General features: G+C 41.9%; 2 protein-coding genes across 5 annotated transcripts in view; one reads left to right on the top strand and one right to left on the bottom strand.

Annotated features, from left to right (window-relative positions):
• The window catches only part of SMC1B (structural maintenance of chromosomes 1B), a 57,453-nt gene extending 44,633 nt beyond the window's left edge, over positions 1 to 12,820 (bottom strand). Inside the window, exons 1-6 of the mRNA XM_074936455.1 lie at positions 12,485 to 12,820; positions 10,183 to 10,371; positions 6,726 to 6,838; positions 2,201 to 2,404; positions 965 to 1,203; positions 235 to 493 (exon numbers count right to left, since the gene is read on the bottom strand). Of these exons, the coding sequence (XP_074792556.1) occupies positions 235 to 493; positions 965 to 1,203; positions 2,201 to 2,404; positions 6,726 to 6,838; positions 10,183 to 10,371; positions 12,485 to 12,593 (1,113 nt within the window). The 5' untranslated portion in view covers positions 12,594 to 12,820. The remainder of the gene's footprint in view (positions 1 to 234; positions 494 to 964; positions 1,204 to 2,200; positions 2,405 to 6,725; positions 6,839 to 10,182; positions 10,372 to 12,484) is intronic.
• A 97-nt stretch (positions 12,821 to 12,917) lies between these two features.
• Positions 12,918 to 25,028, top strand: part of RIBC2 (RIB43A domain with coiled-coils 2) — a 28,860-nt gene continuing 16,749 nt past the window's right edge. For 3 of the 4 annotated variants that reach the window (XM_074949046.1, XM_074949064.1, XM_074949055.1), the window contains exons 1-4: positions 12,918 to 13,208; positions 18,081 to 18,162; positions 21,600 to 21,944; positions 22,676 to 22,794. In XM_074949046.1, the coding sequence (XP_074805147.1) occupies positions 13,092 to 13,208; positions 18,081 to 18,162; positions 21,600 to 21,944; positions 22,676 to 22,794 (663 nt within the window). In that variant the 5' untranslated portion in view covers positions 12,918 to 13,091. The remainder of the gene's footprint in view (positions 13,209 to 18,080; positions 18,163 to 21,599; positions 21,945 to 22,675; positions 22,795 to 25,028) is intronic. The other variant, XM_074949073.1, reaches the window with a different exon arrangement.

Raw genomic sequence — 25,028 nt, 5'->3', positions numbered from 1 at the left:
TAATTTTCTCAATGTGAACTAACTGGAAAATTATGCAGTGATGTCTTCCTGAAACAACTTTATATCAGAACTGTGAACTGATCTTATCTGTAGCAGTTGGGCTGTAACCACTCTTTTAAAACAATGGATGAAATCATGGCCCCACTGAAGTCAACGGCAAACTCCCATTAGTTTTAACAGAGCCAGGATTTCACTCAGTCTAGTACTCCCCCCCCGCAACTCTCCACAACTCACTTGACTTGCTTCCAGCTCAACATCTGCTCTTCTCTGTAACATCTCCTCTTCAACCTTCTTTTCATATGCTCTCCAACTTCTCTCAACATCAGTCAGCTCAGTGTCCAATTCTTTTATGTTTTGCTCTTGTTTAGCAAGGTGTTTCTCATTATCTTTTGAAGATTTCTTAGCCATATCTACTTTCTTGATTTGGTGAGAAGTGTTCTCCTTTGCTTTAATATACTGGGGCCTTTTCTGATTCAATGACGCTTCTAGGGTTCTTTAGGGGGGGTGGGGTGGGGGGAAAAAGATGCATTTTTGTCAACTTTGTGTTTCAGGAAAACCAAGAAATGAAGCCTGGAACAAGATAATAAATAAATAAATAAATTTTTTAAAAAAAATCAATCACCTTTTTTTAGGTGGGGACCACGTCTGAGATGTTTCAGTCCAAAGGTCATATTTTGATACATATAACTGAAAACAGGTTTAAATGTGAAGTACAATGCTATACCACCCCTACAATGTTGTAGTGAACAGGTAAAATGGTTTTATTGAGAATAGTGACAAATAAAGTATTATATATATTTATTCTGTAACACTGTGATTACTATTTTAGAAATCTCCAATTGACTTCAGTGGGGTCAGAATTTCACCCACTCTCTTGATCAGGAAATACACTTTGAAGAATAACTTAGAATGCAGACTAACTCTCAAAATCTCAGTTCAGTCCTATCATAGGAAAAAAACTTACTTCATCTCTTTTTCCATGTGTTGTTGGTCTCTATTTAATATTCCAAGCACTTTTTTCTTAGCTTTAAATGTGTCTTCAGCAGAAGAAAGGGAGTCTTTCTTGGTATTCACATCCATGTTCTTTTCACCCAATTTATTGTTCAAAAAGTCAATTTTTTTCTCGTTGTGATAAAGTCGGAAAAGTTGCAGCTGTATCCTGTTTTCTTTCAACTCTTCAAGCAGCATCTGGTAACGCTCTGCCTACAAACAGCAAATTTTTATTTGCAGTTTAAAAAAGGATTTTTAATCACTAGCAGTCTTAATCTCAGGTCCAGAGTAAAATGAGTAAAGTACTGGTGACTATGATTCCAGAAAAAAGTGTACCGATCACAAAAAAAAACCCCAAAAAACAAAAACAAAAAAACACTACACCTCAGCCATATATAATGCAGTAGTTACTATAAGAATTGCTAGCCCTGCAGAATAAGTCATTTATTTAATTAAAAACATATTTATGACCACTGCGCCTTGTATACTTAGAAACTACTATATTCAACTCCATTTCCTGTTGAATATTATGAATTCCACCCAATAGTAAGTCATAACTGCTTTTTTCCCCCTCTCATGCACGCTCTCAGGCAACAAACTTCGCAATACAGGGTCACTGAACACTCCAGGGAAAGGAAGAATGTAGACATTTAGCTTGGTTTCAATAAGTTTCACACCTCTGGAACAAAGCTCACTATGATTGGGCAGCAAATTGCAGGATTGGGCCTTCTGAGATCAAGTATTTTTGGATGTAAAAGTTTATTCTTCCATTTTTAAAACATTCTGCCCAGTAAGTGCCACTACTGCATCTGACTGTACAAAAAGGGCAGAAGTACAGAAATGACGTACTACTGATGTACATGGGCAGAAGACACTTAACTATTCATCCTGTCCCACAGGAAAACGTAGTGTGTTCCTTGCTGATTTTTTTTTTTGGTTAAATATTTCAGATTATACAAATTAACCATATTATGTGGAAAAGCATTGACTGAAAAACACTTCTTGAAGAACCATCACTTTCCACAGAAAACAAGAAAAATTTATTTATTGTAAAATGTATTAGAATTGCTTGACCCAAGCTCTATGTATTTTTACTAAGGTTCTGATCCTATAAACTCACACTATGCTAACAGAGTTTGCAGGATCAACCACCATGCCGTATGTTTTCTTAAATATGAAAACCTCCTTTTTATGTTATTTTTTGCATTACCTCCTCTTTCTCTAACTTTGCATGCTTGCGTTCTACTGCCACATGTTTTTTCTTGTTATAATTAAACTGCGCATCTCCCTCTGCCTGTTGCATTTTCTTCTTCTTTCTGTCATATTCCTCAGCAAACTCCCATGAATTACTAATTTGTTCAAAAAGCTGGGTTCTTTCCTTGGGCTTCTTCATTGCAATTGACTCTACTGCTCCCTAGAATAGAGTTTCAAAGATGTAGCACTGAGAATCATAGCACTGCAGATCACTGTACTGTACAAAGAGGGAATCTGAACTTGCAGGCAATATTGTGCTATTCATTCTCTTAATATCAAGATATCACTTAAATGACATTTCACTAACTTCAACAGCCTCCCAATCAGAGAGACTTGAAAGTCCACTGAACCTAAATTGGACACAGACACCAAATGAGAAAAAAACGAAAGTTGTGGAATCATGTAGTACTGGCAGAAAAAATCAGAAATTACAATACAAACCTCACTATTCAAGAATATATAATTTACATAATTCATCCAAAAAAATTTCTATACTAAAGATTAAAACTTGGGAAACAAGGACTCCAGTCAGGAAGCGTTATCACTAATACAAAGTGCAGTATTATGTTACATTTATCCCAACACCCATTAGGTTATGGGACTGGAGGAAGCTGAGACGATATTGACAAACTGTGACTGTATAAATCATTGTTGCAACCAGGGTCCTATGGTTGCACCAGTTCTTATACAGAGGAAGTAAACTGGGGAGGCTATGGAAAGGTTGTAGTTTGCTGGTTATAATTATGCTGTCTGTATGTGTGAATCATCTTTGTATTTGAAGTTATGAATATTGGCTATGTATGTGTTTGATTTTAAGTAGCCTCAGTGAAGCATTTGGTCAGCTTCTTAAGAAGGGACTATTCTCAGTAAGTGCCCAGTCAAGAAACACTTAACTAACAATGGACTTTGGGAGACACCAATCCACATCTGAGCTTTCCTGGGAATGTTCAAACTAACGTTTCAGAGTAGCAGCCGTGTTAGTCTGTATCCGCAAAAAGAACAGGAGGACTTGTGGCACCTTAGAGACTAACAAATTCATTAGAGCATAAGCTTTCGTGGGCTACAGCCCACTTCATCGGATGCATAGAATGGAACATATAGTAAGAAGATTAGCTAGACAGACAAGGTGGAAGTTGCCATACAAACTGCAAGAGGCTAATTAATTAAGATGAGCTATATCAGCAGGAGAAAAAAAAACTTTTGTACTGATAATCAAGATGGCCCATTTAGACAGTTGACAAGAAGGTGTGAGGAAACTAACATGTAAACAATGGTGTCAGCCTGCAAAAAGCTAAATCATTCATAGACATGTGACTTCCCCAGGTGGCTAGAGACTCCATCTTGTGGCTGTGATGTTGCACAAGAGAGAATATAAAAGGCCCTGGAAACCCCTCTATTTTGTCTTCAGCCAGCTCAAAAGATACTCTCTCCACCCCAAAGAGATGCCTGAAAGAAACTGGAACAAAGGACAGTAACTATGGGGGTGTGAGTGATTGCTGGACCCAGACTAGGAAGGAGTCTGGTCTGTCAAAGAAGCTTGTTGGAACATCTCGGAGGGTGAGATTTGCCTGCATTTAGTTTCCTACTATATTAGGCTTTGACTTGCGTGTTTCTGTTTTATTTTGCTTGGTAATTTACTTGTTCTGTCTGTTATTATTTGGAACCACTTAAATCCTACTTTTTATACTTAATAAAAATCACATTTTGCTTATTAATTGACCCAGAGCAAGTAATTAATTCCTGGGGGAGCAAACAGCTGTTCATCTCCCTCTATCAGTGTTACAGAGGGCAAACAACTTATGAGTTTACCCTGTGTAAGCTTTATACAGAGTAAAACAGATTTATCTGTTGTTTAGATCCCATTGGGAACTGGGTGTCTGCGTGCTAGAGACAGGAGCACTTCTTAAGCGGTTTTCAGTTAAGTCTGCAGCTTGCGTAGGACATGGTTTTGACCTGGGTCTGTGTTTGTAGCAGACTAGCATGTCTGGCTCAACAAGGCAGGGTTCTGAAGTCCCAAGCTGCCAGGAAAAACAGGCTCAGAGGTAGTCTCAGCACATCAGGTGGCAGTCCCAAGGGGATTTCTGTGACCCAACCCATCACAGAAGCTTTTCAAATGAAAATTTTCTGAGAGAGTTTACATGATGTAGATTCAGTTCCTTCCATATTTTCATAATTTTTTTTAAAGCAGACAAGTTAGTAGAGCTTAAAAATTAAGTACTGTATATATATTTATTCTGTAACTGTGATTACTATTTTTTATATGTATTAACTGTATTTAAAGGAAAGCTAAATTAGCAGAAGAGATTTTTAGATATCTGGACTTGTGAGGAAGATTATGACTAAGAATTCAAATCCCATTATCAACACTGAAAGTAAGTTTCAGTTGTTTTAAGATCATATGCGTTTTTAAAAATTGTTTTGGGGTTAATTTAACATCTGGTTAAACTAAACGGATTGGAGGACTCAATAACTGATATTATTAACAATGGGATATAGTCTTTCATCTGCTTGTCACCAATTCAAATCCACCATAGTTCCCTAATTACCAAGAGTGCTTACTCACAGATGGTTCCATAGTCTATGTGATTTTACTCTATTTCCCAGTGGATATAAACCTCCAACTCATAAAAACACACTATCACCATTAGCATCCTTACTGGTAGTCTCAGAGAGGCCAAGAACTGAACAGATAAGAAAAATGAACGTTCACCTTGGAAGTAGTTCTTCAGAGGACTATTTGGGCTCATTAATAGGCCAATGTGGGGAAGGTGATATTGTGAGGCACCTTCTCCATAAATAAAAGACTTTGGTCTCTAGTGATGTCAAGTAAGTGGCTGTGATCCAGGGATCCCTTGGTACCAACTGGCAGAGTGCACAGGGTTTTACAGGGATCCCCTGGGTTGGATACATGCATAATAGTTCACTGAAGCATGGCATGTGAGTTCTCTACCAAGAGCCAGTAGCCCACTGGTTATCATACTCACTACAAAATGTGTACAGATAATATTTAAGGAATTATGTTTTATACTAAAAATTATGCTCTTAAAGTCTTGGAGTTAAGGCAAGTCACCAGGAGGTGACATACCTCAGAAATGTTCCTTTTGGACAGAAGGCAGCAGACACCCGTCTCCTTGTCTGGTCATTTGTGCATTGTATGCCTCATGATGTATGCCTTTTTGCATACTGAGCCACAGGCAAAAGAGGTGACTGTGAAATCTACAGAAATTCACAGGATGAAAGAAACTGAAGCGGATGGCCTGCTTACTACTAAAGACAAAGGACTGTTAGGGTATATCTGGGGATACAAGGAAACACACAGGATCCTTCACCCAGGAGGCAAGCTTACAGCACGGCTGTCTCATGAAAGGAGGGTCACAGACAACCCTGGTTGTAAAACACTGCAAGGATTTTCAATGAGCAATACTCAACAAGATACTCTCATGTCTTATAATTAAGCCTCTACTCTAGAAAGTGTGTTTTGATTTTGTTGTATAAACGTAATAATTTGTTTCCAATACTTCTACTTGCTATTATTAGAATCTCTATGGTTTGTTAAACTTATTTACAGTGAAGTCAAAAATAAGTGCTGTGTGTTAAGAGGAGTGGTGATCTGAGGTAGAACTGGTAAGTGGAAGTGCCCTGTTTCTTTGAAAGCAGCAAACCTGGGAATACTGTGAGCACCCAGTGGACTGGGCCTGGACACTCCAGGGAGATGCTCAGAGGGCTTGAGAGTTGGATCATGCCTATCGCCAACCTGCAGAGAAACAGTGGGGCTTGTGAGCCCTAGAGGGGAGTTCTTGCATTGTTCATGGCTGATAGAGTTGGGGTGCTGACCCCTAGCGGGCACAGACAGGGCTTCCTCTTGCTTAAGGACAGGTGGTAGCCAGAGGCCTGACAACCCTGGGTACACCAGAAGGCATCACAATGGCACCTTTCAAAAGCAGTAAGTTCACACATTAAGAAGATTAATACAAACTAGACAGGACAAAGAACTTTGAAAAATATATTTAAAGAAAAACTGTACTTGTCAAAGAAGAACTAGATGTCCTAACAAGATTTTCCATCCACAATATTTATGAATATTTATAAGTTGAGACAAGAATTATTTTGGCTCGGGAAATAAGGCTGTGAGCCAATTTTAGGGTTTTTGTTTTTTTTAAAATCCAGAACATGAAGACCTTTTTTAACCTATAAATTGAAGCACAGAAATTACTGGGTTTCCCATGACGAATAATGCTTCCCCCTACCTCCCATCCACACCCTCTATTGCCCAACACAAATCAAACCCTTGCAATTCCCATTTTATGGCCTAGACTTCTTAGGCTAGGACAAGACTTCTATTCGTGAGGGACTAATTACCTGTTTGGCTGACGAGGGAGCAGCATTAACCATCTAGTCCCATGGACCAAGCATGTTACCTCTACAACACTCCGAATCTGCACTCAAGCTTTGGGAGGTTACCAAGTTCCTTAAATGCTTACCTGAAAAACCATGCAGTTCCTTGCTTTGACAATTATGCCTATTTTTTCAAGCTCTGCTGTGTAAACAGATCGGCTAACAGCTTTATCATTGAAAAGAAACTCAGAACAACTACCTAATAAAAGGAAGAAATAACAAAATTTAAGTATCATGTAAACAAATATTTGAACTATTAATTTACGTTGTGCATTTGACACTTTATTTAATCAGTTCACCTGTTCCCCTTTTGTAAATCAAGAATGTCTACACTTCTTCTGAGGTCCAGAAGGAGGTGAGTGACAAACCATGTGAGTCTCTGGTGAAGATAAGACGGGGGGGGGGAGGGGGAGGGAGGGGGAAAACAAGGTTGATATCAGGGTAGAGGGTCTGCTATAGACAACCAGATCAGGAGGAAGTAGTGGATGAGGCATTTCTATGAGAAATTTCTAGAACAGAAATATCCAAAACATAAGACCTGTTAGTAATGGTGGATTTTAACTACCCAGATATCTGGTGGGAAAGTAATATGACAAAACACAAAATGTCCAATAAGTTCTTGGAATGTGTTGCGGAGAACTTTTTATTTCCGAAGGTAGTGGAGAACAGCAGCCATTTTAGGCTTGATACTGACTAACAAGAAGGAATTGGTTGCAAATCCAAAAGTGGAAGAGAACTGACAGTAATCATAAAATGATATATTTCATGACTGGAAAGAAAGGAAAAAGTGAGGGCAGCAGAATAAGGAGGAAAAAAAAAAAAGACTTCAAAAAAGCAGACTTTAACGAACTTGGAGAACTGGTAGGGGAGGTTCCATGGGAAAAAAAGATAAGTGGAAAAAGGAGTTCAGGAGAGCTGGCAGCTTCTCAAGGAGATAATATTAAAGACACAACAGCAAACTATCCCAATGGGAAAGAAAGATAGGAAGAACAATAAGAGGCCAATTGAGCTGCATCAGGAGCTCTTAAATGACCTGAAAATCAAAAAGGAATCCTACAAAAAGTAGAAACATGAACAAATTGCTAAGGATGAGTACAGAAGACTAGTACAAGCATGTAGGTACAAAATGAGAGAGGCTACAGCGCAAAATGACTTACACCTAGCAAAGCACATAAAAAGGCAGTAAGACGTTCTATATATACACAGGAAAGTGTAGATCCACTACTTAGCGGGGAAGGAGAGCTACTAACTGACTACACCATGATGGAAGAGGTTCATGCCTGTTTTACTTCAGTCTACACTAAGAAGGTTAATTGTCATTGGATGCTTAACACAATTAAACAACAAAATGGAAGGAATGCAAGCCAGAACAGGGAAAGAACAGATTAAATATTTAGCTAAATTAGATGTATTCAAGTTGTTAGGGCCTGACAAAGTTCACTCTAGGGTACTTAAAGAACTAGCTGAAGCAATCTCAGAACCATTAGAGATTATCTTCGAGTTATTAGCCAAGTGGATAGGAGGGGAGGAAGCAGTAAACATGATATATCTTGATTTCAATAAAGTTTTTGACACTGTCCCACTTGACACTCTCATAAGCAAGCTAGGATAAAGTGGTCTATATGAAATTGCTATAAAATGGATGCACAACTGGTTGAAAAACCATACTCAAAGAGTATCAGTGAGTCACTATCAAACTGGGAGGTTGGATTTAACGGAGTCCTGCAGGGGTCTGTTCTGGTAATATTCAATATTTTTATCCATTACTTGGATTAATGGAGTGGAGAGTATGCTTATAAAATTTGCTGATGACACTAAGTTGGGAAGGGTTGAAAGGACTTTGGAAGACAGGATTAGAATTCAAAGTGACCATGACAAATCAGAGTATTAGTCTGAAACCAACAAGATGAAATTCAATAGATAAGTTCAAAGTACTTAATTTAGGAAGGAAAAAAATTAAATATACCCTACAAAATGGGGAATAACTGGTTAGGTAGTACTACTGCTGAAAAGGGGTTATAGTGGATTACAAAATAAATGAGAGTCAATAATGTGATGCACTTGCAAAAAAAGCTAATATCATTCGGTGGTGTATTAACAGGAGTGTTGTACATAAGACATGGGAGGTAACTGTTCCAGTCTACTCAGAATTGGTGAGGGCCTCAGCTGGAGAACTGTGTCCAGTTTTACTTAAGGAAAGATATGGACAAACTGGAGAGAGTTCAGAGAAGAATTAAAAAAAATGATCAACACTTTAGAAAACCTGAACTATGAGGAAAGAGTTAAAAATACTGGACATGTTTAGTCTTAAAAGACAACTAAAGGGGGACAGGATAAGAGTCTCCAAATATTTTAAGGGCTGTTCTAAAGAGAACAGTAATCAACTGCCCATGTCCACTGAAGGGAGGACAACTAGTAGTCATCTTAATCTATAGCAAGGGAGCTTACATTAGATATTACAAAACACTTTAACTATCAGACTAACAAAGTATTGCAACAGGTTACCAAGGGAAGTTGTGGAATCCTCATCATTGGAGGCTTTTAAGAACAGCTTAAACATGGTCTAGGTAATCCTGCTTCAAAATGGAGGGTTGGACTAGATGACCTCTCAAGGTCCCTTCTAGCTCTACATTTCTGTGATTCTATGATCTCCAGAATGCAACCATTATTTTCAAATATGGACATTAGCCACACCTGTTACTACCAGTCTTTACTACCATAACATACTCAGGACTACCCCTGAAGTCCACCCGGGCACTGGAGCTAGAGCAGAACACAGCTGCTCTCCTCCTGAATGGCGTGGGGCAGTTGCATCTCCTTTGCTCAGGTCTCTGCACTGGCTTCCTTTTCTTTTCTTTGTGGAATTCGAGGTGTCAACCTTTAAAGACTGGAATGGTCAGTGACCATTAGATACAGCTACCAAGCCTATACCTCACCTAAAAGTAATTAGGATTGGATTTGAGTGTGCTTCCAGTGTTGGAAACCATGGCCCAGATTCTCAAAGGTATCTAGGCACCTAACTCCCATTGATTTCAATGAAAGTTAGGAGTCTAAATAGCATAGAGAATCTGGGCTTGTGTCCATAATATGGCAACCCCCCCTGCTCCTTGTCCCCTGACTACCCCCTCCAGAGACCCCTCCCCATCCCTAATCACCCCCAGGACCCCACCCAACCCCCCTGCTCCCTGTCCCCTGACTGCTCCGACCCCTATCCACACCCCCACCCCGACAGGCCCCCCGGGACTCCCACGCCCTACCCAACACCCCCCCGTTCCCCATCCCCGACCACCCTGCCCCTAGAACCTCCGAACCATCCAACTCCCCCTTCTCCCTGACACCCCCTTCCTCACCACCACCACCCCCCCCCCGAGACCCTCTGCCCCTTATCCAATCCCTCAGCCGGGCACCCTTAACACGCCACTCAGAGCAGCGTGTCGGAGCCAGACATGCTGATCCACCGGAGAGTGCAGCCCCACCCCCCAGAGCACTGCTTTACCGCATTATATCCGAATTCGTGTTATATCCGGGTAGAGGTGTACTTACCTCGAATGATTCTTGAAAATGTTTTCTCTTCTCCATTCTCTTCACAGTACACTATTTTCACACTTGCAATAGAGGAAAATGGCTTTCCAACATGTGCTCCATGAATAAGTTCTCGAACACTTTTCACTCTTAAATTTGCTGTTCTTTCACCCATTACAAAACTAAGGGCATCCATTATGTTTGATTTTCCTTTAATATGAGCAAAAACATTAACTTTTAATTTTTTAGAGTTGGATAGGTATGAACTAGCCGACTACAATCTTTTATTTCTATCTCAGTTTTGTTGTCTTCCAGAACCTATGAATGCATTTAAGAAACATCTATTTAAAATAAAATTTTAGAAGAGGTTTACATGTTTGAAATTTGAATTTATAACCAACAGCTAGTATCAATGTCTGCAACAGATTAACTATTATAAAAGTGTTTCACCACTGAATTCCATACTTAGTTTATGACACATCCAGGTCTATACACCTTTATCTAAGCATGTCTAATTTCTCCCCTTTACTGCAGTTTGCCTGACAATATCAGCTGCTCAGTAGATACTACGGTCATTGATAACGTTATTTCATAATGCATTTAGAACTCTTTCTTACAGATTCTTGAATTCCACGTAATATCTTTTTCATATTTCCTTACACTATTATGAATACTTGTTCTGCTAATATTTCTAATACCTAGAACATTATCTTTCCACCAAAACTTTTCTCCCCTCACCCTTTCTCTTATCTGTCATTCATGATAGCACCCTCATTTTTCTGGTCTCCCAGAATCACTAGTTCAGCATTACACTGTATCTTCCTCTCTCTCGCCCTCCAGCCCAAAATAGGAGAAGAGGGGGAAAAAAGGGGGAAAAAATAAGAATATTCTTGAACTGAATGTTGGGGATTACACAGTATCAGAGTTTCTTCTGGCTACTGATTCATCTAATTTATGCTGATTTAACTGGATGAGAATCTGAAAAACGTCATTCAATATTTTGAACATTAGAAACAGTGGGGGACAGGGTTGGAGTGATCCACTAACACAAAAATTAAATTAAAGCAATGAAAAATATTAACCAATACTATTTTGCATTTCTCAGACAGCTTAAATGTGGAAACTAAAGGCAAAGAGGGGTGAAGATACTTAATCAAGAGCCGAATAAGTCAATGGCAGAGCTGGAAACTGAACCCAAATGTCCCAAATCCTAAGCCCCTGCAGTAACCACTGGACAACTCTCTCCCTCCTTGGATAAGACTGTTATAGCGTCTACTGCTTTTTCTACACAGGTCCATGACAAAAAATCTCCCATTGGTTGAGCTGTGGTAGGTGATGCAAAACAATGCATGGCCACGTTTTTACTATCACTTAAGTTAAACTTCCTCCAAATGTGATCAAAACAAGAACAGATCCAGCTATCAGGGCTTGGTCCGTGCTGTGATTCCCAACAGCGCCAACTGGAGAGGGTGTGTAAGGCCGTGTCTACATTGCACTGTCTACTAGTAATAATAATAGAGAAATTTGCACCACTGTAAGTTTGTTTTGAGTAGAGAAAGTGGTAGAGTTCAGGCTGAGTTCAGTGATAACTATCTTAGGCTTTATCTTCACTGCTTTGAAAGGTTTTGTTTTGTTTTCCCCCAATGAGATTATCGAGCACAATCATTATCTCGCAGTAAAACCCCCAGTGGAGACAAGGCCCTTGTTGTGTTTGCCCTGAGGTAGCAGGGCAAGATCAGCACCCCAAGCCCGGACTGACCCCATAACTTAGTCTGGGGCTGGTAAAGCCTTGCCTGCACTAGAATTTGACAGCCGGACAGCTTGCACGTGTTAGTCACCCTTGAGGTAAACACACACCTGTCATCAGTGAAGACAAGGCCCTGACTTGGCCTTTTCGTCTAGAGGGGATGCACCCTGGGTTGCCGGACACCACCAGGCAGCCAGACAAGGCCTGCTTTACGGATGTCTACGCGGCAAGCGACAGGAAGTGTGAACCCAGTGTGATGAACTCCAGCTTGCAGAGCTCAGGCTACCTCGCTAAAACCAGCTGGATAGACACTAGGGCTGGGCCTCTTTAGCCCATCCCTGGCTTCAGACCCCCCAAGCGCTGTGTCCACACTGGGGTTTGCGATGCTGCAGGTCCAGCAGGGTAACTGGCATTTTGCCACTGGGATCAGGGCAGCTGCAGCCACCTCTCCTCTCGGGTCTGGCCAGGAGGGGAGTCACTATCCCAGGGTGGGGTAGCTGCCCTATCCCCAGGCTGGGCCCAGCCCGGCAAAGCCCCGGAGCCCAGTGGGTTGTGGCCTGGCCTGGCCTCCCCTACCTGATCCGTTGGGCCCAATGATGCAGTTGAATTTCATGAAGGGGCCGATGCTCTGCCGCCCCCGCCATGACTTGAAGTTCTCCAGCAGCAGCAGCTTCAGGTAACCCATCCCCGCGGAGGTGGGGCGAGCCGGGACCCCCGAGGGGACGGCGGCCGTTAATCTCCGAAACTCCCCTCCCCTTAGTAGTTGGTTTATATGGGGGGGGCCGCCCGCGCGCAGGGGGTGGACAGGTGTCACGCGCAGCTTCCGCGCCGCGCGCCTCCCTCAGGCAACCTGCGGCTTCACAAAAGCGGGACCACGCAGCGCGAGACACCGAGGCGAAGCCTCCGCGTGCTAGTTCCCGCGGGAAAGGACGGCTTGTCTCGCGAGATTTCTGAGGGGCGCGGGACCAGGGAGGAAGAGCCAAGGGGGAGAGGGATGCGACCGCGGAAATCGGGGGGGCGGCGGGCTCGTTCCCGTAGCAACCTGCTCTGTTGACATCGCCCGGCGGCGGCCTGGGGCTGGGCCGCCCGGTGCAGGTCGGTGCTCGGCCCCGGGGTGGGGAATAAGGGCTCCGGGAGACCGTCGTGGTTCGGCCTGGGTGGGACCTCGTCCCCGGCGGGCACCATGCGCAAGCTGGGCCTGCAGCGGGACCTGGCCGAGGCGGCTGCGCTGGAGCGGAGGCGGCAGGGCGAGCTGCACAGGCAGAGCCGCATCCTCAACGCCCGAGTCAGGACCGCCGGGGTAAGCGGGGTGCGCCTTCCAGGGGAGCGCGGTGGGGGGCTGCCGCCTCGTGGCGCAGTCTAGGGGCGGGCAGGCGGACTGACCCAAACTCCCCCACGGGACTGTGGGGTGCCGACTTCTCCGGGGATCGATTAAATGAACGATCATACATCGGGACTCAAAGGCGGGGCCACAAGCACCTGGAAACCTGGTTTCCAGGGACCAGAAATACCCAACCCAGGAGTGACCGTGTGGGGGTTTTTGCCCTGGGGTCTCAAAGTACTTTACAAAGGTGAGGGTCTTTATCCCCATTAATAGACAGGGAAGCACCGAGGCAAGCTGGGTGGACTCACATTTAGAAGGCACTCCAATTTAGACAGCCTCTCACTCAACATTTCCAGGGTTGGAAGATTACCTCTGCAGTTCTTACATGGGTAGCTCATCCTGCTTTTCTTGAAACCAAGGACAAAACTTCAGCTTTCTTTAATGGAAACCGAATCAGACCCTGTGTGGGTGCATATTTAGGCTGCAGGGCTGGCCTTACCATGAGGCGACTGCCTCAGGTGCCAGACTGGGGAGGAGGGCGCCAGTAGGACCCAGAGTTTCAAAGTTTTGGCCCAAGCGAAGGGGCATGGGGGTGTCCTTTGAGCTCCCCGCCAAAGGTGCCAAAATGTTAGGCTACGTTTACACTACTCACATTACTTGCGGTGGCATGTTAGGTGTATGTAGCTACACGCCACAGTGACAAGCAGGCAGTCTCCAAACTGCGGTGTGTATCTACTCGTGTCAGTGAAAGGCTGTACAGCAGGGATGAGGTAGTGGGGAGCTGCTGGAGTCTTTCCCTATGATAAACATACCTTTATGTCTGTAGGGCTTGATTCCCCACTGCCCTGCACCTTAAGTAGTCATTTACACTAGTGCAGAGCAAGTGGAAGGTGGACGTAAGACACTACCAAATTAGAAAGATAGCAACACTACTGTAAATAACTGCACAAAGTACTGACAACTGAGAATCAGACCCATTATATGTCTGTCTCTTCCCGTTTGTTTTTGTTTTTTGCGGGGTGGGGGACTCCACTAACGTACATAGGTGCAATGAGGCTAAATTATGTTTGTAGTCCTTTGAAAGCCTCAGATGTACTATAGGTAGGTCCCTACCAAATTCACGTTTCAGTATTGTCAAATTCACAGCCACAGGATTTGAAACTTGGTAAGTTTCACAGTGTTGTAACCCTGAGGATCCCCACCCAGAAAGGGATTGTGGGAAGGGGGTGGCAAACCTGTTGTGGGGGTTATGGGATTGCCACCCTCCTGTCCTGTCCCTCCCCAGTTGGAGCTAGGAGCCCCCTTTGCTGGGGTGCTCCTAGCAGCACAGGGAAGATCGGACCCAACTCCACAAGTCTCCTTCAGCTGCAGGAACCCCTGGGGCTGCTGCCCAATCCTAGAGTGTCCTGCAGCAGGGGGAGGCACCTGGAGATGGGTCTGGTCACTCCCCCTTCCCTCCCCCTCCACCCCCGAGCATCTGTGCAGGAGATGGACAAGTCTTGTCCCTCCCCAGCCCAGCTGAAGCTAGGAGCTCCCTTTGGTGGGGCACTCCTAGGAACAAGGGGACATGGGATTTCACGAGGAAGGGCTTATTTCATGGTCCGTGATGCATTTTTCACAGCCGTTAAATTGGTAGGGCCCTAACTTTAGCCATTAGAGTATATAACCTTCAGTGTTATGAATGTATGAACAATTTTATATTAGTATCACATAAAACTAGATTCAGAATTGGTGAAATCAGTTTCCATCCATTGACTTCAGTGGATTAGATCTGTTTATGACTGGTCTTAATTTGATCCTTAGAGTGTTAAGATTGAATATCAATGAGTCATTGGAAGGATAATTTTACCTAAATTTTCTATAAATCCTTGGATATATGCCACAGTCTCACCTTAGTTACAAGGGAATAAGATGGACCAGTGGTCCATCTGATTCAGTATTCTGTTACCAGTAGTGGCCAGTGCTAGATGCTTCTGAGGAGGGTGCAAGAAATCGTGTACTTGGCAATTGTCGGACAGTTTGCCCACACAGGTAAAGTAACTAGACAACTGAAGACCAGTTTCTTGCACAGGGACATTCATCATTTGGCTTTTGCCATGACTTTTGTGTTACTACATGATTTTAAAAGATAAATCCTCAGCTGATGTAAATCTGCATATCTCCACTTAATGGTACTGTGCTGATCTATACCATCTGAGGATCTGGCCCAAAGACTTTTGCACTAGTATGTTGAATCAATTTGCAGGAGAGATAAACATAAGAAATGAAAGATAAACCTAAGAAAGGATTCTATACATGTTTTTGTTGGTTTAAATTAAAATAGTGTAATGTATTCAACATGTTTCAGAGTAGCAACCTTGTTAGTCTGTATCCGCAAAAAGAAAAGGAGTACTTGTGGCACCTTAGAGACTAACAAATTTATTTGAGCATAAGCTTTCGTGAGCACTGAATGCATCCGATGAAGTGAGCTGTAGCTCATGAAAGCTTATGCTCAAATAAATTTGTTAGTCTCTAAGGTGCCACAAGTACTCCTTTTCTTTTTGTATTCAACATGTGAAAGGTAACATTCGGAGTGAGGGTTGTCCTGTGCTCTGAAATTAAGCATAGCACAAAGTAGAAAGATCCTGAAGCCTACAAAATATACAGTATATTTGTGCTTCCAGTCACATTTCTAAAGTGCTTGTATACTACATACGGGCATAGATTTTAATATTATCAGTTCTGTTTAGCTGCTACTTCTGAAGAAGTTTGAAGCAAGCCAGTATCTGACTTCTGAACACTCCACAAATGTTGGAAAAGAGACTGAATCAAAAAGGGCAGGGAGTGTACAGAGTGGTTCACTGGCATGGGAATGGGAGTCAGGAGACCTTATTTCTATTCTTAACTGCCATTAACTTATTGTGTGATCTTAGGTAAATCACTTTCCCTCTTTATGCACACCTTACCTCATCTGCAATGTGGGGTTAATTATGCTCACCCCAGTCTTTGTAAACATGCTCTGAGATATTTAGCTTTTTTCATTTATAGAAGAGCTAATTTAATTTAGAGCTCATTCTTCTCAGCATCAGGAATTTCTTAAAAGAATGCAAATACACAACCAAATCAAAAATGAATATGAACTAACATGTACACAGTATGTATATGTACACATAAGGTGTAAAATTACAAATAAAGAAAGATTATTATAAGAACAGATTAGAAAAACAGTTGGATGCCTCAGCATAGCAAATAATTCATCACTGCAATGCTATTGATATCTTGGCATGCAGTTAGTGCAATAACTAGCATTTCAAATGCTCTCAGGTTGGGATTCTGGACTATTCAGATGAGTACTAAAGATCTGCGTGATTTGGAGCAGTTCTTTTCTGGGTATTTTCTGGAGAAGAGAAAACTGTTCAGAGAAGGTATATAGCTGGTACAGTAGTTCAAAATTTGTACAATCTGTCCAGTCTTTATTTGTCCACTTTATGCCTAGAATCTACCAAAGGAGGCATCTTTAATTTTTCCTTAACTTGTTACTGAAATTGTGAAGAACTTTATTAACCAAATATTTCCTCATAACTTAATTTATATTAAGAATCCAGTACTGCATGGTTTTGAACTTTGTTTATCATTTGAAGGTATTCTAGGACTTCTGCTGCTTTCATACTTCATAAGATCAGACTTTGTTTCTTCACCTAATCAGCATATTCAGCAATCCTAGGCCTGGTCTACACTGGGGGGGGGGGGGATCGATCTAAGATACGTCAACTTCAGCTATGCTATTCTCGTAGCTGAAGTTGCGTATCTTAGCTCGACTTAGAATCACTTACTTCGCGTCCTTGTGGCACGGGATCGACGGCCACCGCTCCCCTGTCGACTCCACTTCCGCCTCTCGCCGTGGTGGAGTTCCGGAGTCGACGGCTGAGCGATCGGGGATCGATTTATCGCGTCTACACTAGACGCGATAAATCGATCCCCGATAGATTGATCGCTATCCGGCGGGTAGTGTGGACGTGGCCTTAGGCAGCATCGCACCATATGTCTTTTCTACTGTGATCTGTTTTGAGAGCACTTGCTTAATCCAAATAGAAAATAATAATTAATACCTTTCATTTTTCATCCAAGGATCTAAAAGTGCTTTACCAAGATGAATAAGGATTATTATCCCACTTTTATAGATACAAAAAGAAATTAAGTCACTTGGCCAAGGTCACACAGAAAATCTGTGGAAGAGTCAGGGACAGAACCCCAGTTGCATGCTGAAAACACCAGACCCAATGCTTCACACTGTGAAGGCTGAAAATTCCCTCTTACTGCCACCTCCGCCTCCAACAGATGTGTGAGGCTAAATGGTAGATTTTACAGAAGTGCACAAACTTTTTACAACTGAAAACTATTATAACTCTATTATAATATGAATGTCAAAACCTTTACAACTATTTAATATATGTAAATGGATGAAAGATAAGTAAATTAAGTAGGAATGCCCTCTACGGTGGAAGAAACATTTCATCTAGTGTATTGGAGCTCAACCTAACCTTGTAATGTTATTTTGTTTCAGAATAAGAATGTACCTGTTGCTATTAGAATGAAGTGAACAAACAGAAATATTATTGTTGGATTTTCTTTTTGCAGCCACATACTTTAAATAGTAAAGTGCCTGTAATTTACCATTAAAGCAATTTCACTGGCAATAACATAATTCACAGCTGTTTAAAATTATAATTTTGCAAGGCAAATTCATTCATTTCTGGCTCAAGTGGACATTTTAATATAAAAGGTTGGACTAAAGCCTGTAAACATACTTTAAATATTTTCAATAGAATAAATAATTTTTACAGAGCTTAATTTTTTTCATTGTAATAGGTTGATAAGGATGCTTTGGATACTCAAATCAATGATAAGAAGATTCAAGAGGCAAATGAGAAAGCACGACATGAAACAATTGGTACATTTATTGCTATATAGATAATACAATTTTGTATTGGTGTATGTAAACATTTGTACTCTGTTTTGTGATCTTTTCTCACCATTTTTCTCCTTTTTAAATGTTTCCACCAGTCTTTTCCTGAGTATTTGCTGCTGTGGAAATGTAGGCCAAGATATTAAAAATGGGTACTAAAAGTTAGACACCTCTATAAGTGGCCTGAAGACTGCTCCTCGGCGAATTCTGTGCAGCTGCACACACGCATAATTGATGTGCTGCGCATAATTTTTTTTCCCCACAGACAATAACTTCTGCCAGAAAGTTGCTGCAGTTATGCCTTTTGCCTACCAGGGCCTGCTGTGGCGCTAGAACAGAGCAGCCACTCCCGAGCAATCCCCAGCTGTGATGGGAAAGGGAAGAGGATAACTTCTTCACAGCGTCGGTGGGGCCAGGTCAAGAGACAGGGGATATGAGGGGACAGACAGCGTGGGACACATGGGGCTGCTGGGGGGGGGTCACAAACTGGGGTTCATAAGGGCTATTGGGGGTGGACACACTGGGGCAGTGGCTGAATGGGAGTGGAGGCACAGAGCCACACAGGGACAGGGGGAGGGAATGCAGGGACACATGGGGGAGGGAGTGGCTGAGTGGGGGTACAGGGACGCATGGGGGAAAGGGGATGCCTGAGTGGGGGTACAGAAACATGGGATGGGGGGTGCAAGGACACATGGTGATTGGAGGAGGGGGTGCAGGGTGACGGGTGCAGGGACACATGGGAAGTGGGTGTCTGAGTGGGGGTGGAGGAAGATGGGGGGGGGGGGGAGGGTGCAGGGACACATGGGGACAGATGTGCCTGACTGAATGGGAGAGGCCAGGGGTCAGCTAGAGTCTGCATGGGGGAGGCTCCCTAACAATTCCCCCTTGCCCTCCCAAAAAACCTGTTCCATATTTCTCCCACCCACACCCAACAACCCTCCAGGTTCACTCACAGGCTCTTTCCCTTTCCCTCAGCTCCTCCGTTACCCCTGACTCCCCCAAGCCTTTGCACTGCTTCTGGTGTGGGCGGTGGGGACATGGTTCTGTATTGTAGTTTAAATGAATTACACAAAGTTCTGTATTTATATGCCTCGTAAGGAATCTATTTGACAAAAAACATTTCCTGAATCTTTTTCATTGTCTGTAATATTACAGACATACTTGCTGACAGGTATTTTGAAATACGTTACCAAAATAATTGAAACTGGTGTAATTGTGTTATTTTGACAAATAAAATATGCAGAATTTTGCAGGATTTTAAAATATTATGTTTAGAATTTTAAATTTTTTGGTGCAGAATTCCCCCAGGAGTAGAAGACAATGGGAACTGTTGGCTTCTCAGCCCTTTTGAAAATCGGTTTAACTTAAAGCATATCAGAAGTCCCAATGAACCCTGTGTGTAAAGTTAAGCTTATGCATAGGGCTACGATTTTGTCACAGAGGTCACAGAATCTGTGACTTCCAGAGACCTCCGTGACGTGAGCCCACAGCACCTGGGAGCTGCAGGGTCCCCCCATTGCCCATGGTGGCTGGGAACTGCGAGGCCCCAAGCTCTCAGCTGCTGCGGGCAGGGAAGGGAGTGTCCCAGGAGCTCCCAGCTGCTGTGGATGGTGGGGGTGCCCCACAGTTCCTGGCCACCGTGGGCAGCAAGGGTGCACCGCAGCTCAGAGCCACGGGCAGAGGGGGGGCTGTTGCAGCTCCCAGCCAGTCCCCCAGCGGTAGTGTGGGGACCCCGCGGCTCCCCATTTTGTCATGCATATTTTTAGTAAAAGTCACGGATAAATTCACGGGCTTCCATGAATTATTCTTTATTGCCCATAACCTGTCTGATTTTTACTAAAAATATGCATGACAAAATCTTAGTCTTACTTATGCATGATACTTTAAAGGATCAGACTTAGGATCCTCACTTTAGGCACTCATTTTGAAAACCTATGCTGTAGGAATCACTTACTGCTGTATCAGCAAATAAAGATACATATGCACTAAAATGGTAATAGTTAGTTATCTGAGCAAATTTGTATTTTCCTTGTCCCACATTTAGTTTCGAAATGTAAATTAATTTCATAAACCTTGTCCATATGTGAGCACATGACTGATTGTTTTTCCCTCTTAATTCAGACATAGAAAGTATATCCTGTTTATTTTTCTATATCACCCTTGAAACAATATCTGTCTTCACTTGAGCGGGAAATTTTTTTTCTCCACACTGGGTAAAACTTCCGCCTAAGTCAATGGGAGTTTTCTATCAATAAGGTCTTCAGGATTTAGCCCACTCTTTATATTTGGATTTTTTTTATATTGCATCATGTATATGGTACATGCCATTAGGAAAGTGTATTTTAATTAATCCGATTCGGGAGTGTGGTATAAAGTACTCATCAATTTACTTGGGAAGGGCTGTACAGTTCTGCTAATATTAATAGAACCTGTGCCACTGAAGCACATGCATTGCAATATCTCTTTACTCCTAGAGGTGCTCATTATGGACAGCCATCAGTGTATAGATTGTTTTTGATAGAAACATGTATAATCTAAACCAGGGTTGTGAGTAGGAGCCATTGCTGAGTCAGGGCACAGACACATAATCATGCTGAGCACATCCCCTGACATCTAAGCTGCACCATGGCGCACCATGGCTGGAATGCCCCTTGATGGTTTCATTTGCAAAGGGCCCACAGAGTAACCTCTCTGTGGGTTCAAGACTTGCCAAAATGTAGTAGCCAGCTTCTGCACTGCACAGCTGCTGCTGGTCATGATTTTCCTGGCAGGCATTGATTCACAATATCTAACAGAATTTGACCCTATAGGACACTTCCAGAACACATGCATTCTGACAGGTATTTACTTGTGAATTATATTTAAACAGTTAGACTGTGTACTCTGTGGGACAGGATCAGTTGCAATGTTTGAACTGGAGGCGGTAATTAACAATAAATTCTCTAAGAAGCAATGGTGTTTGCCAATATTTTTTCCAAGCTGTATCATTGGTGGTACATCATTTTAGAGTGCTGATTGTTATTTTTATAGTTTCTTGTGTTCCTAATAAGTAATTGTGTTTCAGTGACTACTGCAAATTAGTAGTAGATGCTGAGGAATTGCTCTACAGTACCTAGGATTGATATGCTACAACAAAATTTATTAGCAGTCTTATCTTCTGTCTTTATTTTATGTATATTTTTGATTATATTTTCCAGCAAGTTTCTGGTGCCAAAGGTGATTAACAACTGAGAGTTTTTATAATTGAATGGCCCTATCATCTTAGAAAAATCATTTACCAGCTTTGACCTCCTAAATGACTTAAGTCTAGTAGTTTAAAGATTTATTTTCTAGTCTTTTTTCAAGATCACATTCTTCATTTTTTACAACCCCCTGTACATTTTGAATCTCGAAGTTTTACCTTGTTTATAACCTTTTTGTAGCTGGTGAAATGAAGCAAAATGACAAGATCATCTGTATGTTAGAAGAACGACAGAAACAAGACATCAAAAACCTAAACAAAGCTGTCACTGAGTTTCAACAGAATTTTCAGAAGCCAGAAACTCGGCGTGAGTTTGATTTGTCTGACCCACAGGCCCTGAAGAAGGATACTCCTGCTCGCCTCTCTGACAATGACCCACGATGTACTGTATCTGGCTTGCAGAAGTTTCTAGGAGAAGATTTAAACCATGATCAGAGGGTGAAATTTCAAAAGGAGCAGTCAAGAGAATGGTCTCTACAGCAACAGAGAGACTGGAAGAATGCATTAGCAGACCAGAAATTTGCAGGTAACAAATGAAGGTAGAAGTTTGATTTTAATGTTTTTTTTGTTTTGTTTTGTTTTTTAAACAAATTCTACTGTGAATAATTTGCAAAACTGTAGAATAGCCCATTATGCCAATCTGTGATATAGGGAAAGTGCTGTGGGAATTTTAACTTCACACAGATATCCTCTGCAGACTCACAAAAATAAACTTGTTTTAATGTCTCAGTTAAAGTACTTGTATTGAGAACTTATGATGACCCCATGAATTTCTAATCTTCTTTTCCCCTATACACCTGAAATGAAGAGACTGGGTGGGTTTAAAAAAAGCTTGTGTATTTTGAACGTTTGATTCAATGAAGTCAAGGTACTTGTTATGCTTTTATACTAATGTTACAATAGATAAAATGAAGCTCTGATTTATTTTTTTTAGTTTCTGTCCTGAAAAAAGTGTTTTCTGGGGATAGTTACAATATTTTTTAAAAACTTTGTCCAAACAAGTTTTGAACAAACCAGTATTAAATAAAGTTTGCTTCATTTTTTACACTTCTAACCTGGATTCCCTGATATGTTAATTTACTGACCCATTAAACCTTCTATGATAAACCTTAGCCATGGAATTTGGAAAGGGATACATGAGATGGCTTTCTGTTTAATATGTGAATAGTTGATCAACCAACAACTGTTTTAAAATTACATTTACATATGCATGGATGATAAGCCTTATCAACTAAATTCTGTTTTAATCTAATTTAGAGGATCTCCATGACAAGAACAGGATAGACCTAGATCAAAAGGCCATGGAACTACAAAGGAAAGACGTAGAAACCAGACAAGCTGTTTGTGCAGCTACCAAGGATTTTAATAGAACTCAGGTAAATTAATATTGGTTATAAAGAGGAAGGAATCGAGCAATTTTTTTTTAAGTCATATAACAAAGTACAATGAGTAATGATGTTGCCGCAAAGATTTGTCAGCAATTAAGTTCCAGTGTTTTAGTAATCAGAAAATATGTTTTATGCACCTCTCTAAAGATATCCTCTGCCAGCGTCCAGGAGCCAGCAGGGGAAAATGTCTGCCTAGATCTGGAGCTTTTGCTCAGCCTCACTAAAATCTGTCAATATCCACTATACTAACACCACAGTTTTTTGTCTCTGCGTGGCTCATCCTGCTCTTTAACATCACAGTAGCAGATGGATCTGGTTTTAAACTCCTCAGACTCACCAGAAATTGTGAAGAATCAGAGGGTCTCTGATAGCCCTTTGCAGGGCAGCATGGCACCTTTCGAGAAGGAGCAAGTCTACAATATGATAAAGCAGATAGCTGAAGAACAGATCCTGCTTATGTAAATATCAGAGCAGGGGTTCTCAAACTGAAGGCCAGGACTCCTCAGGGGGTAGGGAAGTTATTACGTGGGGGGTTGTGAGCTGTCAGCCTCCACCCCAAACCCCGCTTTGCCTCCAGCATTTATAATGGTGTTAAATATATTAAAAAGTGTTATTAATTTCTAAGGGGGTCACTCAGACGCTTGCTATGTGAAAGGGGTCACCAGTTCAAAAGTTTGGGAACCACTGTATCAGAGAATATCTCTGAAATTTAAATCATAACTGCAGCACACCAGGTCAGTTTGCAGGGGCTAATCTCCAGGATCAGGGAGGCAAAAGTTAGAATGTGTACCTTAGAAGACAATATGAACTCTATTATGATCAGTGCAGACCAAACATGTCTGATCCAAAAGCTGAAAAATAGAATTGATCTGTAAGGCCATCCAGAAGAAATAATTTGAGGGTGGTTGGATCTGTAGAATTTGTATAAGACACTACTTGAGATTTTCCTTATACCCAGACAGAGCTGAATATAGAAAGGGCCCACTTCTCCTAGCCACCGAACCCTCAACTAATTTCAAGCCAAGCATTTATATTAAATTTTCTAAAATACAATGTGAAAGAATCCATTCTTTAATAATAATAAAGCCTGGGAAAAAGGAAACCTGAGCTGGAAAGGGCATAGAATAGTGATATTTGTCAACTACAGCCAGGAGGTAATCAAAAGAGAGCCCTGTTAAATATGTCAAAGAAGCAGGCCAAGGAGAAAGGACTGACCTATTTTATAGCCTTCCAAGCTCTTTTCCAGATGAAGGTGGATAGCCAGGCCCTTAACTTCTCGAAACTGGGAGAAGCAAAAAACTACATTCTATGGCTTTTTCTATAGAACCAAAATTACATTGCCATGGTATTTGCTATTCAACACTTGCAATGCTGGGTTGTTGTTGTCAGAAGTGAAGGGATCCAGAGAAGTGCCCATCTCAGCTCTGTACCTCCCATATCCTCCATCGTACCCATATTTAAAGCCAGGTGGAACCATCAGACATTCATAGACGGAAATCACCACAACACATCTCACTGAGCAAGAATCCAGACCAACCTGGCTCCCGTGGAGATAGTAACTATATCCTATCCGCTCTTTGAAACACCATATTGATTGCTTTGCTTAACTATATGAACTGCAGTTGGTTACCTATCAGTCCAGATCTCTTGACTCTATTTCTAATAATGGTTATGAGCTTTTTGCCCCCATCAGTTTTGTGCTTCCAGGAGGAAGAGGAGTGGGGTGTGGGAAGGGTTGCCTTAATTAATGATTTTAAGAACAGCATACTGGTAAAGTATTCAATTTAAATAGCAGATATTGGGTAATGTGCACAGGGATGAGGGCATTATTTCACTTCCTGTATGTTTAAGAGCTGGCCAGCGGAGAGCCATACACTGGGATTTTGGACCCATCTGTCTATAGGAGGTGGTAAAGTAGTTTCTTGTTTCTCATCCCTCATTTTTCCAGTGGATCCACAAGCAGATATGTCTGGTAGGACTCTAACCTCCAATGCATAGTTATGTGCATTTAGCCCAGAAACCCTATTTAAAACATATTCAGCAATGTTCATCCTCCCCCCATCTCCTGCCTTTTGTGCGGGGAAGCACCAACGGGGAGGATTAGGCATATTCATATATTTTGCATTTGATGTGGAACAGAGAGGATGTGTTCATTTAGGCTACCCCTCTATCTTCCTGATCTTTTATCCCACTCTGACTTGAGAGCATTGGTCTTTCACACC

The sequence above is a fragment of the Natator depressus genome, chromosome 1, assembly GCF_965152275.1.
Source record: "Natator depressus isolate rNatDep1 chromosome 1, rNatDep2.hap1, whole genome shotgun sequence".
Lineage (NCBI taxonomy): Eukaryota > Metazoa > Chordata > Testudines > Cheloniidae > Natator > Natator depressus.
The sequence above is the reverse complement of the archived record's forward strand: the minus strand, read 5'-3'. Positions and strand labels throughout refer to the sequence as shown.